Source organism: Ictidomys tridecemlineatus, chromosome 1 (assembly GCF_052094955.1).
Source record: "Ictidomys tridecemlineatus isolate mIctTri1 chromosome 1, mIctTri1.hap1, whole genome shotgun sequence".
In the NCBI taxonomy this organism is placed as follows: Eukaryota; Metazoa; Chordata; class Mammalia; order Rodentia; family Sciuridae; genus Ictidomys; species Ictidomys tridecemlineatus.
The window spans coordinates 217380786-217399503 of record NC_135477.1 but is presented as its reverse complement, the minus strand read 5'-3'; the positions used below and the strand labels follow the sequence as shown (position 1 = coordinate 217399503).

The window sequence follows — 18718 nt, the reverse complement described above, 5'->3', positions numbered from 1 at the left end:
GTACATTCTAGTCAGAAGGTACCTAGCTAACTAATTCCTAATAAAAACTCCAGGCACTGAGTTCCTGGTAGGTTTCCTGGTAAAAGACATCCCTGATGAAAACCTTTCACGTTGTTACAACTCAGTACTGGAGGAATTAAATGCATCCTATTTTACTCCACTTGGAGAGTAGCTTTTGGGAGTTTGCATCTGATTTCTGCAGATTTTGCCGTGTGTGCCCTTTCCTTTTGCTTTAAATTCTTTTGCCATAATCAAAGCCAATAACATGACCATCTGATGAGCTCTGGGAGCTCCTCTTTTCTTTGCTTCAAAGTAAGAATTTGTTTTGCATTCTTATTTACCTGGTAGTGATGACCTGTGTCTTTTAATAATAAAAGTTCTTTGGATGGGTCTATAATAATCTAAACAGCTAAATTCAGTATCTTAGAGTCAAGTTACTGGCCAAATATTTTAGCACAACTTCCCTTTAAAAAATATTTTTAGTTGTAGATGGACACAATACTTTTGTTTTATTTATTTTTATGTGGTGCTCAGGATTGAACCCAGTGCCTCACATGTGCTAGGCAAGCACTTGATTTTTAGGGATGGTACCTTTTGGATTTCACTACAAAATACAAAAGGTACCACCCCTAAAAAATCCCTTTAACTAGGAAGAGAATGAAAAATAATCACATTTGTAGCATAAATTGATTTGTTCATGTAAGTCTTATTAAATGCTCAATTGTCTGTCTGTGTGAGCCACTAGGTTTCATTTCCTTCCCCCCACCTTTTTTTCCTATCCAAGTTTCTTAAAAATGCAGCTGGCCAGAGTAAACAATGAATGTGCCCACTCTCCTCGTTTTCTTTTACATTTTTTAACCTGCTTATGTTACTATTAAGAATAAAAATTTTACTGGTAAATAGCAAGAAAAAGAAAAAAAAAAAACCTATGAAGTAGAAAGTTATTTGATAGGAATGTGACCTTGACTGATCCTTTTATAAGAACTAACACTAAATAGAGAGCCTTATGTTGAGAACTAAAAAAGTATTATGGTAAGTAACACCTCAAAGTGTCAAAGGCCAAATTATTAGGCTCAGGAATATAATTGCATATTTCTTTTTATTCTAATTACAGTGCAATCTCTTCTTGATTCCAAGTTCGTTTTGCATCAATGAGCACTGCCTACTGTTTCCACATATGTATGCCTACATGGTAATTTGTCCATTAGTTCTCATTTGTTAACAATCCTTGTATTAAATTACAAATATCCAATATTAATTTTCCATGTATGATTCCCTTTGCCTGGATGCTTATTAGCTTTCACCAATACATTTTCAATGCCTTCTTGTAAAATAATGGACTAAAATGCTTCATCCTGCAGAGTAGAGATGTTACCTGAGAAAAATCATCCTTTTTTTCCCCCCTGGACTCCCAAAACACTATTGTCATCCTACTCAAATCAAGCAATGAGCCAGAAAAACTCAGAAGACCGCAGATAACAATCGTCATCAAAAATATAAAACGGGGACATGTCACCCGAGGGCACTCACCCACTGGAGTCTGCAGAAGTGATAGCAATCAGTGGCAGGATCTTCAGAGGGAGGCTGGTGGGTCGTGGAATGTTCTCTGATTCACTTTTCAAGTCAGCTTGTTCCAACTGTCTGAAGGCAAGAGGAGGAAGCTGAATATTTCGGCATGAAAGTCTCCGCACAAGATAGGGTTCCATTCCCCGGAAAGGGTCTTCCTCTTCATTACTGGAATGCAGTGTTTCCTCAGAGGCCTATGAGTAAAGTTCAAGAAAATACACACAATCAATAAAGGTTCCCATGTTTATGGTTCATAATGGCTTCATACCTTCTCGGGGAAAAATTAACTTAATTTCACATTAACAATAGTAGTTACTGAAAAGATTAGAATTTATAACTGAAGTTAACGCTTATTTTGAAAGCAGTAAATTTGTTCACCAGTATATTTAAGAATAGTTTGGTTGAAACCATTTATTAACATCTTCAGTAATCTTAGAGTTCATTAATTTTTGCATGAATTATATAGAGTCAAAGGTAAATCAAAACGTTTTTCTACCTTGTATGAAATGAATTGCAAAAACATAATTTCCTTTTATATCTTGAGTTATTCATGTCAGGATGTGTGTGTGTGTGTGTGTGTGTGTGTGTGTGTGTTCTCTCACATAGATGCCTATGAAAAGAGAGGTAGAAGTTGACTCCAATTTTTTTCATACTTAGCACCATATTTGCAACACGTTTTCATACATCTCTAATATTCTCTTGCCAATTGCTATAATAAGAATTTCTGAGAGGGATTTTTAAAAAGGTATGAAAAGAAAATCTGAACGCAGATAGGATTTAAAATGCACCTGAATTTTGAAAAATTTGAGCTACAGTACCCACATGCAAAGGCATATCAAGTCTAGAATCAAGTAGAAAATTTAGTATTTTTATTTTAATTGAGAAAAATGTACCATTACATGAACAATAATTATTTCTAAGTTGTTAAAAAGTCTGCTGGAGTAACATTTATTATATTCACATGCTTAGAATTATAGTATCATCAAATGCTACAACACACTTCAGTAGAGTGCTAGGTTTTTGAATACTTGCCACTTTACCAGTTGGGTTTTGGTGTGTATGTGTGTGTGTGTGTGTGTGTGTGTGTGTGTGTAACAGGGATTGAACCCAGGGGCACTAACTACTGGACAACATCCCAGCCCTTTTATATTTTATTTAGAGACAGGATCTTGCTGAGTTAGTGCCTCACTAAGTTACTGAAGCTGGCTTTGAACTTGAGATCTTCCTGCTTCAACCTCTGGAGCTGCTGAGATTATAGGCATGTGCCACCATGTCCAGCACCACCTGTGTTGTTTAATCTAAGGAGTAAGTTTCTTTCTCATAAAAGCAGGACTAGTATTTACCCATAAGAATTAAATGATACATGGATAGCTGATGGCTTGTAATGTGCTAAGGAATGGTAAAGGGTGATTTCTTCCCTTCTGAGTTTTATAAATGAAGAAACTCACCCAAAGGCAAAGTACCTTCCTGCAAACTAGCTTTTGGTTATAAGTTAAAACTGCATGAACTTTGGAGACTTTAGAACCAGCATATAATCCTTATTGCACTCCTCATTATACCACTATCTTGGATCAATTAACTTGAGCTCACTAAGGCTATTTCTCCAAAAACCGAGATAATTTTCTCTGAAAATTGAGGTAATATTATTTACCTCTTGAGATCATGGTTTGGAGCAGGTACAAAGATTCATAAGCACCCATATCTGGCTCAGTTTGTACTCAACAAAGTGGCTGTTATTATGATTGGAATCCAATCTAATTCTTTTTTTTTTTTTAAATAGCACTATGCTACCTTTGATGCTCATTCTAACCTGGTTGATTTCCAAAGAGAAAATGTGTCTCTTCCTGTTATACATCTTAAAAACTATGAAAGCAACAATGGACTATTCAGCTTTGCATTGTGTTGTCTAATTTTATGGATCAATAGTAAAATACAAGAATACCTAAAAGGTGAAGAAGAGGTTTATTTCAAATCCTAGACTTGAAGATCTAGATTCTGAGAATCTCTGCTTTGAAGAACCCATTTGCTTTTTAAAATGACATCAATAACAGTAATTACATATATTTACAGAATCCTTTAAGTGGTGCTATGCTTTACTTGTACCATCTTATTTAATTGGTATTAAAATCCTGTTAGATAACTCCTCTTTTCTCCTTTTACACACAAAGGAACAGAGATCTATTAAATTACAGACCTTGGCCAAATGGCCACACACAGCAAGTAGGTCGACCAACTATCCCTGTTTGGTAGGAACTTTCTGATTTTAGCAATTGAAGTCCTGTGTCTGGGAAAACACCGCACTATCAAGCAAACCAGGATGGATAGTCACCCTCCAAGTCAGGATCCAATTTCAAATCTCTTTGAATGAAAGCATGATGTTGCACTACCTAAACAGGTGCAGGGTGTACACAACTAGACATGAATAGAACACATGCTAATTCACCACAACTTTATAAACTTCACACTTGCATTTTTTGTTAATTAACAGAATGGAGGTCAAACAATCCTATGAAAACATTCAAAAGTCATGGTAATATGTGACTAAGTCAGGAGATAGAAATTTTAGATCCTGCTATACCAGTGATTACTCATGTGGTCTTAAGAAGTCACTTAACCTTTCCAGACCCTTAAAGCTTAGGTGGTAACAATTCATGGCAAAAAAAAAAAAAAAAAAAAAAGAAAAAAACACACACACAAAAAAAAACGTTTAGTGAATTGGCAGATATGGAAAATAAGGAGAAAACACATGCAAGCCACATTCTTAGCTTTTACATGAGGAAAAGAAGCTGCATGTGCATGAGAAGTTTATCTATGAACAGAACTGAAAACTGACCCCCACTCTTGGGTTGCTAACAGGTCATAATTAAGTTAATGGCTTATGTGTATGGAGAGCTTTCTTCAAAATGCACATAGAAAGAAGAAAAACAGATGGGTCTACTAACGCTTTGGTCACACTGAATGTAGCTAGCTGAAGTTCACACCTTTTTTATTAGATGCGTAGATATCCACGGTGAGCATTTGCAAATGGCAAAAATGCTTTATATAACCCAGGTTATTTGATGAATGACTTAATGTTTGTGACATTCTCTTTTCAATAAAACTGACTCAAGCGGTAATTTCTTTTGAGAGAAATCATCTCTATTAAAAATAAAGTTTAAATTCAAGCTCATATATTGTCAGTTTAAGCCCAAACTTCCTGTAGGTACTTTATTCTTGATCATAAAAATGATTAAGCAATAGATATTTATATTCTAACATTTTTGACTCAAAAACTGTATAACAAGTGATCTTTTCACACTCCAGGTCAATGTGTTTCAATTATACTAGAGAAATAAAATGGAATAACTTTATCACATAGAAGGCAGGAGTTTAAATGCTCTTATTTTGGAAAGAAATATAAATCTAACCAACAGAGCAATACATATCTTGTATTATTGCCAGAAAAAAATGGCATTTTTGCAAGGAGTTCAGGAAAAAGATATTATTTCTAACATCCTAAAGCCCTTATTTCTCAAATCATGGTACTAAACTCCCTGCATTAGAATCAAGGAAGGTTCTTGATTTATTCAGACTCTCAGATCCTCTTGCAGATATGCGTAATCAAAATCTCTATGATTACAGCCTAAGAGTCCAAATAAATCTCCACTATGATTCTTATGTGTACTAAAATTTGAGAACTAATGGTTTTGACATTTTAGACATAGTCTAATAAGATTATCTGGCAAAGATCTAGCCACAAAGACATTCATTGCAGCTCATTTATAATAACAAATAACTGAATGTAATCTAATTGCTACACTGAAGGATTGGCTTAATAAATTTTGATGTATCATATGATGAAATACTATGATAATGTTATAATAATGCAGAAGAATATGTGATTATGTTCATGACATAATGTTGAGTGTAAGAACAGATTATAGAGTGATCTCATTTTTATGAAACAACATCAAAACAAAAAAGTCACATAGTCATACAAACATTCTGGAAGGATATAGCCTAACTCCCTAAAGTAGCTCTCTGTTTAGTGGTATGAGTGGTTACTTTGTTTCATATATTATTTCTTACAAGTTTCTATATTCTCCATGATAAAAATGTTTTCATTGAAAAGCACATGAAAATCTCAGAAATAAAATGAAACAAAGTTCACTTTGCTATTAATGGGACTTAAAAAACCACTTGTTCAGCTTCAAAATATACAATATCAAAAGAAAAACACTAAAATATTTGGATGAATTGTTTGATTATAATAAAATAAAAAATTTCATGATAATTAGCCAATTTATGTGGAATAGTTGACAGACAAGTAACTTTAATGTGATGCTTTTCACTGTTAGAATAAATACCCCTTCAAAACATAAACTTAAGAAAGAAACTCCATACTATTGCCACTTATTATTGATAAGTAATAAATCTGTGATTATTATTATTACTTACTTTTTTGTTTTCTTCAGTTTCTAAGCAATGTATAATTAATTTCTCAGTTCTTTTTTTCATCCTTTCAAAGTAGGTTGCAAACCACACACACACACACACACACACACATACACAATGTCATGAATATAATACTCATATGCATTATATGAAAGAATATTTCTTTTTAGACACACAGCTAGACCACACTTCCAGATTCCCTTACAAGTAGATGTAGACATGTCAATGAGTGTTTTATTACATGACTCAGGAGATGTGTGTGACTTTCACATGTGACTAAAAAGACTGTGGATACAATCCTCCAATTTGACCTCCTTCTGCAGTCCCTTGCCATATGTTGAAGATAGTAGGGTCACAGGGTGAAATAAGTTATAGTCCTTAATCACTGATTACAGGAAAGCCACTTGCCAATCACAATGCTTTATTTGGTCTGCATTAGTCACAAGTAGTCAGTATGGATATAAGTCACTAAAATTTGAGGGACTCTTGTTATAGGGGTCTATTTTGTATGTATAGGCACTTCTATATTCTCTGAGTTCAACCTCTCTTATTCATGATACTATTTCCTGATTGATTCCTTAAGCAGTTACTGAGCACCTACCACCTTTCAAACCTGTCTTGGGTGCTAGAAATACATAGGCAAATTGGCACTTTCTTTCTTGTAAGTGCCTTACTTGGGAAGAAAGATAAGAAGAGAGATACTCACTAGAATATGATAAAAGCTGTAGCAGAGACTTAGGGTTCTTTAGGAGTATCTAGGTAGGCTTTCTTAAGCGTTTCTTTCTAGCCAGATGTAACTGTAATGTCAGTGAATAGAGAAAACTTGGATTGTCTGAGGCAAATTAAGATCTATGATTAACCCATAAACTGGACATTTCTCTTTTGATTCCTCCTTTCTTTAATGATTTCTGTTGTTTCACTGCTGGCTTCTCTATTAACTCTTAAATCTAGGCATTCTCCAATGTGCTATCCTTCAACCATTTCTTTTCTTCACCCTACACAGTCATGTTGAAAATATTATCCAAGACAACGAAACAAATACATCCTGCTCTCTTATTTATGACTCCTAGTCAGTCATCAGCCTGCCGATTATAGTGTAATGATATGCTAATATGTCAATTTCCTTTCACAGTCTGGACACATGGACAGGAAGGAAGAGAGAATGCCCAAACATTTGTATCCCTAGCACTCAACCAGTCAATGCCCAGGACAAAGCATGCTAAATAGATCTTGTTAAAGAACTGAATGAAGCAAATAGACAAATATTTTCATTTCTTCCACTGTAAAAAGTCAGGAAATGAGGAAATTATTATTATTATTAGATGTTGGGTTTTTTTAATATTTATTTTTTAGTTGTAGCTGGACACAATATCTTTATTTTATTTATTTATTTTTTATGGGTGCTGGGGATCTAACCCAGGGCCTCACACATGCTAGGCAAGTGCTCTACCACTGAGCCCCAGCCCCAGCCCACATGTTGGTTTTAATAGTAATGTTGTACATATTCATACAAGAAAAGTATGATCAATACTCATGCATATAACAAGGACTTTCTTAAAGAATTCCAAAGCTTTGGCCACTCAAATTGCTTCAGTCTCTCTCCATGTTTGGACCTTTTGTCAAAGACAGTCATCCCTCTGTATCCATGGGATTCAAATTTGTGGATTCAAAAAAAACTGTGGAGCAAAAATACTCAGAAGAAAAAAATTATATCTGTACTGAATGTATAATACATGTATAGTCTTTTTTATTATTCCCTAAACAATACAGTATTATGATCATCTTATTATATTAGGTACTATAAATAGTTTAGAGATGATTTAAAGAATTTGGAAGAATCATATATGTTATATGCAAACACTATACCATTTTATATGAGGGGCTTGAGCATCTATAGACTTTGGTATCTCTGGTGGTGGGGACTTCAATTCCCCCGTGGATACTGAAGGATAACTGTGAATGGGCATTATGATAAATATTTTCACTTAATTAAAAAAAAGAATAAAAGATTTTAGGTACTCAGTGATTCCAGGGGACCTACACTCTGCAGAGCATTGGAGGGGTGAGCATTTTAAAGAGTTGGGTAGGTTTCCAGAAAGAGGACAGATTAAGCTGAGGATAGGTGCTTATCATTTCCAATGTGATATTTCTTTTTACTCTCCAATTAGTTTGCTGCAAATCAAGCTCTATGAAACATGTCTCTTTTTATAGTATAAATAAGATAATTTTCAAAAACTGAATCAACTATGATAACAATGTAAAAAAAAAGTACTGTCACAGCAAATTGAAGATTACACTTGCAATCTAAAAGAAATATACTGACAGTAGGCATTGCCTATATATATATTCATGTTTTATATCATTATTAAGTCCTTCACAATGTACTGAAGTAATAATTGATAACCATCCTTAAGATTCCCTAAACCTTATGATGAATGTTTTTCTCCTTATCTCATTACTCATTATGTAGGTTTTATCTTTAAATTAAATGCTAACTTTGCCCAAATAATCTTAATTTTAAAAATCACAAATCAAGGCAATCAAGAGAAATACCTAGGTCTTTCAATATTGGAAAGGACATCATACTGAATCAACACAATTTGTCTTCAAATGGATATTTGTATACTGATAAAGAAAAGACACTCTTGTAAAATGAATTCCATCTAAAAATGAAAATTTTCACCTTAGGTTAACATAAAGATACCACATAATTCTCAAACATTCACAGAACATAATCCAAATATAGGCTTTGATTTTATGCTGATTAGAAGAAATAGAGATCACTGAAGTTTTTGAAAGCCATTTCCTATATCTCATCAAAACTTCTAAAAAGTTCCTAAAAGGAATAGAAAAATTTCTCCTTCCATAATATTCTCATCAACAAGAAAGCCTATCTGAAACTCTAGAATTCAATTAACCTTCAGTAAATAGCATTGCACCTTTCCTGGGTGACCTTGAGAAAAATTAAGTCAATTTTATTTTGTTAGTAGAATTCTACCAATTATTACCTCCAAAATGAAATATAGTAATAGAATCACAACTGTAGAAAAGAACCTAATATTGTTTACATTTTTTTTTCTTTTTAGCCCCTGAAAATCATGTCTTCTAAAAATGTAGATTAAAATACAGCTAGCTTACTCTTTTGGTATTTTGAAAAATCTCTCACTTGAGGAATTAAGTGTCAAGCAGCAACCTTAAGAGAAATGTAAAGAATCTACTGTTTTCATTTCAAGTTTTATTTAAATACCAATACAAATAAAACTATTACAAACACGAAACAAAAAAATTGAAACCATTTAAATAAAGGCATTTATAGGTCTATAAAGTTAGAATAAACTAACAAAGATCAGGTAACTAAAAGGTATTTCATTTGTAAATTATGTATTGAAAGAATGTTTCTTTTAAGCCTACATCCAACATGATAGTCAATGCTGCAACGTGACATTTATTTTTGTTAAACTAAGAACAAAAATAACACAAGATGATCCTATTATTTAGGATCATTAATAGTGTTTATTGTATTACATGTTCTCTTTAGATAGCTACATTAGATTCTCACTAGAACTACATGGTCTACTACTTCCCATTTTACAGATTTGGAAAATTAGGCTTAGAGAAAATTAGACTTAGTGTCCCAAAGTGACACTACTAATAGTGGTAAGTCTAGGTTTACTGATACCAAAACTCATGGTTTCAATCCAAATTAAACATTTTCCCCATTTTTCAAGAACATTTGACTAATTCAGTAAATCAATGTGAGGGGTAGAAATAAGAGGCCCAGGAACATAACGGTAAGTCTTCAGACTTCAGTGTTGGTTGTGAATTCTGAAACATCTATTTAATTCATTTCTAGTCCTTCCCAGTGATATCCCAAGGCCAGTTGTCATTGACCAGACGCCCACTGAGAGAAGGATCCCTCCAAGGACCTCAAAGAGGCCACACCCATCTGCACATCTCCTATTAGGCCTGCCATCTATAGAACCTAATCCTGAAATGGAACTTGTTACATGCTATCCCTGCAGAACAAAGGCCTGCAGGTTGTATAGTATTCCCTGGGATGGGACAGGATTTACTGTGTTCAAGTTCCTGATAACAGGCCTTGCAAATGTGGACTGCACTGCTGACTTAGCAGCAGACTTGTGACCTGGCTCAGACCCCAACTGACTGTGATCCTGAAGGCAATTCCATGAGCTTTGGTACCTAGCAGAAGGAGGTTGCCAAAGCAAGTCTGTTAAAACTAGAAGAGGTGTTTACTCCTTCAAATGCACATATCTAATGCAAGTTTGCATCAAAAGAAACTAAAAAAGTTTGCATAACTGACCCTAAAGAAATAAAGAACCAGGGGCTAGAGTTGTGGCTCAGCAGTAAACTACTCACCTAGTGTTTGAGGTTTGATCCTCAGCACCACATAAAAATAAATAAATAAATAAATAAAATGTATTTTGTCTACAACTAAAAAATATATATTAAAAAAACAAAGAAATAAAGAACTAGAAATTGCCTGAAAGAAATCAAAATTATCATCATAAGGAAGCTCAATAAGATATAAAAAAAAACATGGGAAGACAACTGAATACTATCAGGAAAATAATATGTGAACAGAATGAGAAGATAAATATAAACCATAAAAAACAATTTAAAAGAAATTGTGGAACTTATGAAGACAATGATAAAATTGAAAAATGCATTGGAGAGTTTTGACACTAAATTTGTGCAGAAGAAAACATCAGAAAACTTAAAAAGAGATCACCTGAAATTAGCTAGCTAGAGGACCATAAAAAAAAGAATGAAAAGAAGTGAAGAAAGCATAGGGACATATAGAACATCATTAAATGAATGAATATGTAAACTATGGAAACTCTAGAAGGAGATGATAGAAAAGGGGAACACAAAGCTTAAAAAAAAACACTAGCTGAAAATTTTTTCAAATCTTTGTAAAGATATGAACACTTAAATTAATGAACTCAAAGAACTCCAATAAGATCAACCCAAAGAAGATTACCCTGAGATGTCATATTGGCAAAAGTAAAAGACAAAGACAATACGAAAGCAACAAGAAAAAGAGACTCATCACATATCATAGGCTGTCAGAAGAAGTCTCAAAAGAAAGCCTGCAGGTCAGAAGGGAAGGGGATGATATAGTTCAAGTGCCTAAAGCAAAAGTGCCAACCAAAAATTCGATACCCTGCAAAGCTATCCCTTAGAAATGATGAAAATATAAAGATGTTTTAGACAAACAAAAGAAGGGCTTCAATACAAGACCTGACTTAACAAGAAATGCTGAAAGTTCTTTAGGAGGAAATTAAAGAGTGATAAATAATAACATGAAATATAGGAAAGTTAAAAACTCATGAGGAAAGTACAGTCAAATTATGAATGCTCTAATCATAAAAACTATGTGGTCATTTTAACTCTAAGATAAAAGCTAGAAGACTATAGTATTAAAAGTGACTATTTTCACAGTAATTTGTTAGTGTATATGTGATATAAAAAGAGGGAAAGTATAATAAAGGTAGCATAAAATGGGCTTTGAGTTAATGTATAGAGTTTTTTCAGTGCACCTAAAATTGTTATAGTCTTAAACAAAATGCTATAGCTATATGAGTTTTTTTAAATACTATGGTAATCACAGAGTTGATCAACTAGAATCAGTTGATTTTTAATCACTAAACAAAAACCTCTGAAAACCCAGAATTTTTAATCACTAAACAAAAACCTCTGAAAACCCAGAATTTTTAATCACTAAACAAAAACCTCTGAAAACCCACGATTAGATGATTTCAAGTATGAATTCTACCAAGTGTTTCAAGAATGTCAATACTTCTCTAACCAAAAAATTAAATCATGGTCTATACTTCTATACTCATTTTATGAATCCAGCAATACCCTCATACTAAAGCCAAAAAAGGATGCTAAAAGTAAATTATATACCAATAATCTTTGTAAACATGAATTAAAATGTCACTAACAAAACACTAGCACACCAAATTCAAGAAAACCTAAAAAAGTCATTTGCTACAATTGAGTGAGATTATTCCTGGGTGTGCACGTAAGTTTCAGCATACTCAAACTCAATAATTCTGAGATACCATAAAAACATAATAAAGGATTAAATTTATATTATCTATGATCATCTCAGTAGATGAAGAAAAGGACATAAAAAATTCTCATCATTGCATAATAAAACTAGCTTTCAATACATACATGAATTATGTAAGAAATATAGTTAATATATTAAGGCCATATTTGACAAGCCTACCATCAACACTATACACAGCAATGAAAAGATGAAATATTTTTTCCTAAGATCTGAAACAAGGTGTAAATGCCTATCTTACCACTTTTGTTCAATGCAAAAATAGAAGTCCTTGCTAGAGCAATTAGACAAGAAATAATAAATAAAAATACACATTAGATAGAATTTAAATTGTTTTATATAATAAATATAAAACCCTAAAGATTAACAAAAATGTTAGAATGAATAAGCAAAATCAAGAAAAGTTGGAGGATACAAAATCAACATACCAAAGTTAGTTGCCTTTCACTATAACAACAAACTATAAGAAAATAAAATTAAGAAAAACATCCCATTTGTAAAAGAATAAAATACTTGGAATAAATGTAATGAAGGAGGTGAAAGGGATCTACACCTAAAGCTATAAAACATTGGTGAAAGAAATGAAAGAAGACACAAATAAATTAAAAGATACCCCATGATCATGGACAGGGATACTTAATAGAGTTAAAGTACCTATATTACACAAAGTAATCTACAGATTCAGTGCAATCTCTATCAAAGGTTCAATGGCATTTTTAGGGAAAATATCATTTTTAGAAAAATATCCTGTAACTATTGTAGAGCTGAAAAAGACCCTGAAGAGCCAAAGCAATCTAGAGAATGAAGAACAAAGATGGAGGAATCACCCTTCCTGACTTCAAACTACATTTCAACACTGTAATAATCAAAGAAGTATGGTCCATAGAAACAGAAACAAAAAAGAGATCTGAAAAACAAACCCATGCATACACATACAGTCAATTAATTTTTGACAATGCACCAAGAATACACAATGGGGAAAGGGTAGTCTCACCAATAAGCTGTGCTGGGAAAACTAATTATTCACATGCAAAAGAATAAAATTGCATATTTATGTTACATCATCCACAAAATCAGCTAAAGGTGGATTAAAAATTTTATTCAGATAACACAGAGAAAAAGTTCTTGATATTAAGGTTGTCAATGTCTAATAAGATACATACCTAAAGTACACACAACAAAATCAAAAGCAAAGTGGATTACATCAAGCTAAAATCTTCTGCACAACAAAGGCACTAATCAATAAAATGAAAGTATCTTCCTGATGAGATGTTAGAAAATATGTGCATTAATTGGATATAATTTTCTAGCATTGGATTTGTATACACAACTAGGGTAACTCCACATTATATATGACTACAAGAGTGGAAACCTAAATATAATAAGTTATACTTGATGTAGGTATATTCTGCCAAAATGTATTCTACTTGTCATGTATAACTAAAAATAAAACATAAAAATATTTAAAAATAAAATATGTGCAAACTATATGTCTGATAAGAGATTAACATTTAAAGTATACTAGAAACTCTAATAACTCTATATTAGGCAATGGTGTAGATATTTCTCCAAAGAAGACATAGAATGGCCAAAAGTATATTAAAAGGTATTCAACATCACTAATCAATAGGGAAATAGACATCAAAATGAGAATAAGATGCTATCTCATATTATGTTAGGTATCCCCACATAAACGTTTATGACTCTGTGTGTGTGCGCGTGTGTGTGTGTGTGTGTGTGTGTGCATGTGCACACATGCAACCTCAATAAATATTATACCTCAATAAAACTAGGAAAGGAGAAAAATCTCTGCTTATTCTCTTAAGATCATAACACAAATTATTTAAATTTAACCACCAATTACAAAAAATTTAAAAGACTGATGACTAGTTTGAACAACAACATTGGAATTCAATCTGTAACCCCAATCTGTAGGATATAGGACTGAGTTTCTTTTTTAACAAAAATTTCCAAGAAATGATAGAAAATGGATATTAATAGTCTAAATGAGATTTAAGAGATATAATGATTTTAACCTGTTTACCTTGTTTGAAACCATAATAAATTAAAAATTATTTTAAAATTCAGAGAAATTTGATACTAAGAAATTAGGAAATTTATTAGGAAAGTTTAAAAGTGTTTTAATATTGTTAAGGTAATACTTCAAAAGACAACCATCAGACATACATTAGAACACAGATGAAGAAATATTATATTTACTTAAAAATAATCACACTGGAGAGAAATGTGGACAGGGATACAGTAGGAAGAATAACTAGCCATTTGTTGTGAATTGCTGAAGTTGGATGAAATTCCTTAAGAGCATCATACTATTCTCTAGACTTTTGTATATACTTGAAAATTTTCACCATACATCTTTTAAATATGAGAATTTATAATAATTTTCTCCTTTAAATAAAAGAACGAGAAATAAGGTGCTGAGCTCAGAGGAGGGCTCCAGCCACCAGAACTCATATCCAAGTAAAATGGTGCTTGTATCACCCCTTTACAAAGGCTGGATCTACAGCTAGAGTTAAAGTTCTGCGTTCATGATACCCTATGAAGGAACCTTGAAAGCAAATTAAAATAGGTCCATAAATTACTAAGTATTCCTCAGAGACTTTGTATTCCTCAGAGCTTTGTATGCAACACATTATCATAACGATGATGGCTATGATGATACAGGATTCTGAAGCTATTTGGTACCACTCCACAATAGGAATTCTCCACTGTTTGTTATCTGCTTTAAAAGGATGAGTCATGATCCAATCCCACCACTCAGCATCCACTAACCTTTTCACAATTGTTTCTTTCCTTTGTTTGTCTTGAAACTAAATAGAGGAAAATGTTATCCCTTGTAAATAATACTTGATAAAAATCAATTACAGTATCTCCTTCAAATAAACCAAAACTTTCCTAGAATCTAATAAGCTATTGCTTTTCATAGTATATACCCCTCAGGACTGCATTCTAAACACATTATCTCTAGTCCTCAAATTTAGGGCTTTAGACTATTTTTTTTTTTTTGCTTCAAGGTTATAAAACAAGTTCTTCATTTTTGGATTCTGAGAATATTAAATTGCGAGGGCTTCAAAATAAAAGGTCTATACAATTTTTACAAGCACTTAAAAATTAGACACTTAGCTATTTGTTTCTTTTCTGCATTTTGGGGGGCTCTGTTGTTTTCTAGGTTTCTTATAAGATGATTTTTCAAAATGTTGTTTTTAGTTACCACCCGAAACAATGAAAATCGCAATCAGTTCCCAATAGTTTGATTTGTTATCAAGGATTTCCTTGAAGGATAGAATAACAAATCACTCCAAACATCAAGGCAACAAGAATTTTATAAGCTAGATTACAAATAACAGGATAAAAATATTTCTTTGTTGCATAGGAATGAGTAACAATTTCTTAGCTGGAACCAACAGCTAAAACATGAAATATCATCATCAGTATTAATATAAGATAAAGTCAAATATCAGAAAACAAATCTTAAGTAATTGTTTATTTCAGTTTTAACATCCAGAAAACAATATAATTGTCCATACCATATATAATTGGCAAAATGCTTTACCTATCAGTTATTTTATTACACATACACATTTGAGTTTAATTTAATGTGTTTACTATTTGATGTAAAATACATTCTCTTTCCATGTCACTTGCCTGATAGACTGATCTCAGGGTTGGTAGTGACTTTAAATAACGACTAGGTTAATATTCCCCTTATTCCATAGCCCAACCTATATAGCTAATTAATTTTTCTTATAGGACTGGTAAAGGATTATGATTCTACATTTTAATATCTCCAATCACTAAATCTGAAAGTGGGCACTATCATGCAACAGGCATTAATTTAGTTCTGGGATGCCATTATAAACGAATTGAACAAAGATGTCTGCTATCAAAATTCTTACCTTCTAGCAACTTCTAGAAGGGAATTCATCACCCTCAACCTGTTTTTCAATAGTCACTGAGTGCCACAAGAAAAACAGAACTATTCATCAAGTCACTGTGAGAAATTATTCTGTGTATGTAATATAAATATGTACCCTATAATTTCCACCTGTATTTAGTTTTCTGAGGTCAAACAGATCAACTGTATTCGTTATGTACCATGAAAATCCTATAGATTTATGTGTCCCCAGGCAACCATGCATTCCCCAGTCCTTTCCATTCGGGTGCCAAACACTCAAATTACTATAGGCACAGGACTGTTTTTATTGGTTCATTTTAGTTATGCATGACAGTAGAATTCATTTTGATATAATGATACACACATGGAATATATCTTATTCTAATCAGAATCCCATTCTTATGGGTGTACACAATGGTGGGATTTACTATGGTGTATTCATGTAAGTACATAGGAAAATTATTTCTGATTCATTCCACTGGGGAAAGGCACAGGAATTTAAAACAAATGGGTACAGTGGGCTGAGAAGTGAACAAAACATGATAACCACATGGTTGGTTTCCATACGAGAATTCAAGAGCACAGTCCAGAATCTATATTTTAATAAGTTATCTACTCATTTTGAAACTTCTGTCTCTAATTCAAACTTTGCAAAACATGATAGATAATGGGCCACACAAAACATATCTGAAGGCCACAATTTTGAACAACAGCTTTAGATATTCTTCATGTGATGTATTTTTGACTTTCATCTTCATGATGAGTCCAAGTTTTAGATGTACTACATCTTCTAAATGCTCTTCTAAAGGTAAATTGTTCAGTATGGGGTGATGCCTAGCATCTCATTGGCAGAGTGGGAGTTCTTCTTCATGCCAAGGAGGTGTAAGCCACTGGATAAATTTAAGTCTAGAATAATTAATGAAGAACAAAAGACAAGAGTCAGAAAGAGATTTTCAAAAGCAGAGCCCCTGATAGGTTTAGTCCACACAGCAGCTAAAACTAGACAAAATGGCTCCAGTTGTTCATTTAAGGGGGTACATCAAAGGGAGGGATAAGGTTTCCAGGGTGGAGTCTTGCTTTGTGATGTATTATTGCAGTGAGCAGGTTGACTGGCATCTTGGTGGGTCACACCCATCTCAGAGGGGCTGTACGGGTATAGCAGGTCACCGCCTCCCCCATCTCTGGTGCTGTGGGGGACGTGGTAAAGCAGAATAGGAATTCACAATGTCTCTGGACAGTCTTACACAGAGGAAATGTCCACTGGAAGTTCCCAGAAATCAGATGTTCCTATTCACTAGGCTGCAATGCCAACAAAGTCCACACACAGCCCACAGATGGCATTCAACAGCCCAGGACTGGAATCACAGCTCAACTATGGGAGAACAAGCAAATATAGAACAAAATCATTACCTTTTCTTTCCTAAGCCCAAGAATTAATGAATAGTTGAGAGGGGTCATGTCATATTATTGATTTCTATGTATTTTACAACCTTGTAAATCTTCAGTTGCTATTAAACCAGGACTCCTCTCATTTCTGCTTCTATTGCTCCTCAAACAATAAGAGTTAGTTTTTGTCTCCTTGGTACTTTAAACTTATATTTTAACTATTTATATTTTGTTTTATATTTACCTCTCACCTCCAGGCTGCAGAGTGCCTTTTGTATGCTGATTCTGTTAGCAATTTTAGCTGTTCCTCCCATTTTTGCTTCATCTATAGATTATCTCATAATGCCATTAATGTTACCCCCAAATTAATGATAAAATGGTAAAGAGAAAAGACCTGAAGCCCAAATCCTCTAGTCAATTACTAGAAGCTGCACCATAGCTGGATGTCAATTCAAGAATACAGACACTCCTGTATGACCCTTGTCTTTCTGCACCTTAATCACATGTTGACCATGGGAAACTTTATCAACTGCTTGCTGAAATCCGGACAGACAGTGGGGAGAACACAGATCTCATATACTGATCCTGCAGGAGAAGGAAATCAATTTAACCTGACCAACTTTAATATTAGTAACCCAGTGTATGCTCCAGATGATCACTACTACTTTCTTTTCTAAAAGCACAGAAGATGCTTTTCAAAGACTAACTAGAGAACTGAATCTATGATTAAACCATTGATTTATTAGTCCAGTCAACAATTATTTATTAATTTCTCATGTTAGATACTGGAAATATAGTAGTGAACACTAAAATTTCTGCCTTCATTGGATTTTGTAAGTGTGAAGAGAAAAGAAAATAAACAATATAAAGAGAACTGCATAGAATGAGCCAGATAAAAATAAAACAATGGAAGTAGATGGAAAGCATCAAAATACAAAAAAAAAAAAACTCTTTACAAAATTTCTTAAAGTCTATTGTGCATATAAGAAGCCCTGCTCAGAGCACTTGCAGTGAAGCTTATAAAGCATAAAGGAGGAACCATATCAATCTTCCCTGTGACTGCCCTTTACAAACTTATATTCTTTTAGGATAAGCAGAGATATTTAAGCTGATTTCTCTGTAGCTAATTGGCTTAATTTCACTGAATCATGCTGACAAGGACAGAACACATTTTGTGCTTTATTAGTGATTGCAATTCAAGGAAATCAGAATAACTTAAAATTTTATTTATTTGAGCTCTGGGAAGCTGAAGCCTCCATTCTTAAAACAAACAAACAAAAATAAAGGTCGAAAGCATGGTGTGGTGAGCAATTGTAATT

The 18718-nt window shown here is 33.2% G+C and overlaps 1 protein-coding gene and 1 long non-coding RNA gene across 7 annotated transcripts in view; one reads left to right on the top strand and one right to left on the bottom strand.

The window, feature by feature from the left end:
- Pde4d (phosphodiesterase 4D) overlaps positions 1-18718 on the bottom strand; it is a 1337035-nt gene that overhangs the window by 876303 nt on the left and 442014 nt on the right. For all 6 annotated transcript variants that reach the window (XM_078016224.1, XM_078016225.1, XM_078016205.1 and 3 more), the window contains one exon: positions 1531-1760. In XM_078016224.1, the coding sequence (XP_077872350.1) occupies positions 1531-1760 (230 nt within the window). The remainder of the gene's footprint in view (positions 1-1530; positions 1761-18718) is intronic.
- LOC120885863 (uncharacterized) overlaps positions 1-18718 on the top strand; it is a 222604-nt gene that overhangs the window by 77565 nt on the left and 126321 nt on the right. The gene's annotated exons all lie outside the window — the stretch shown is intronic.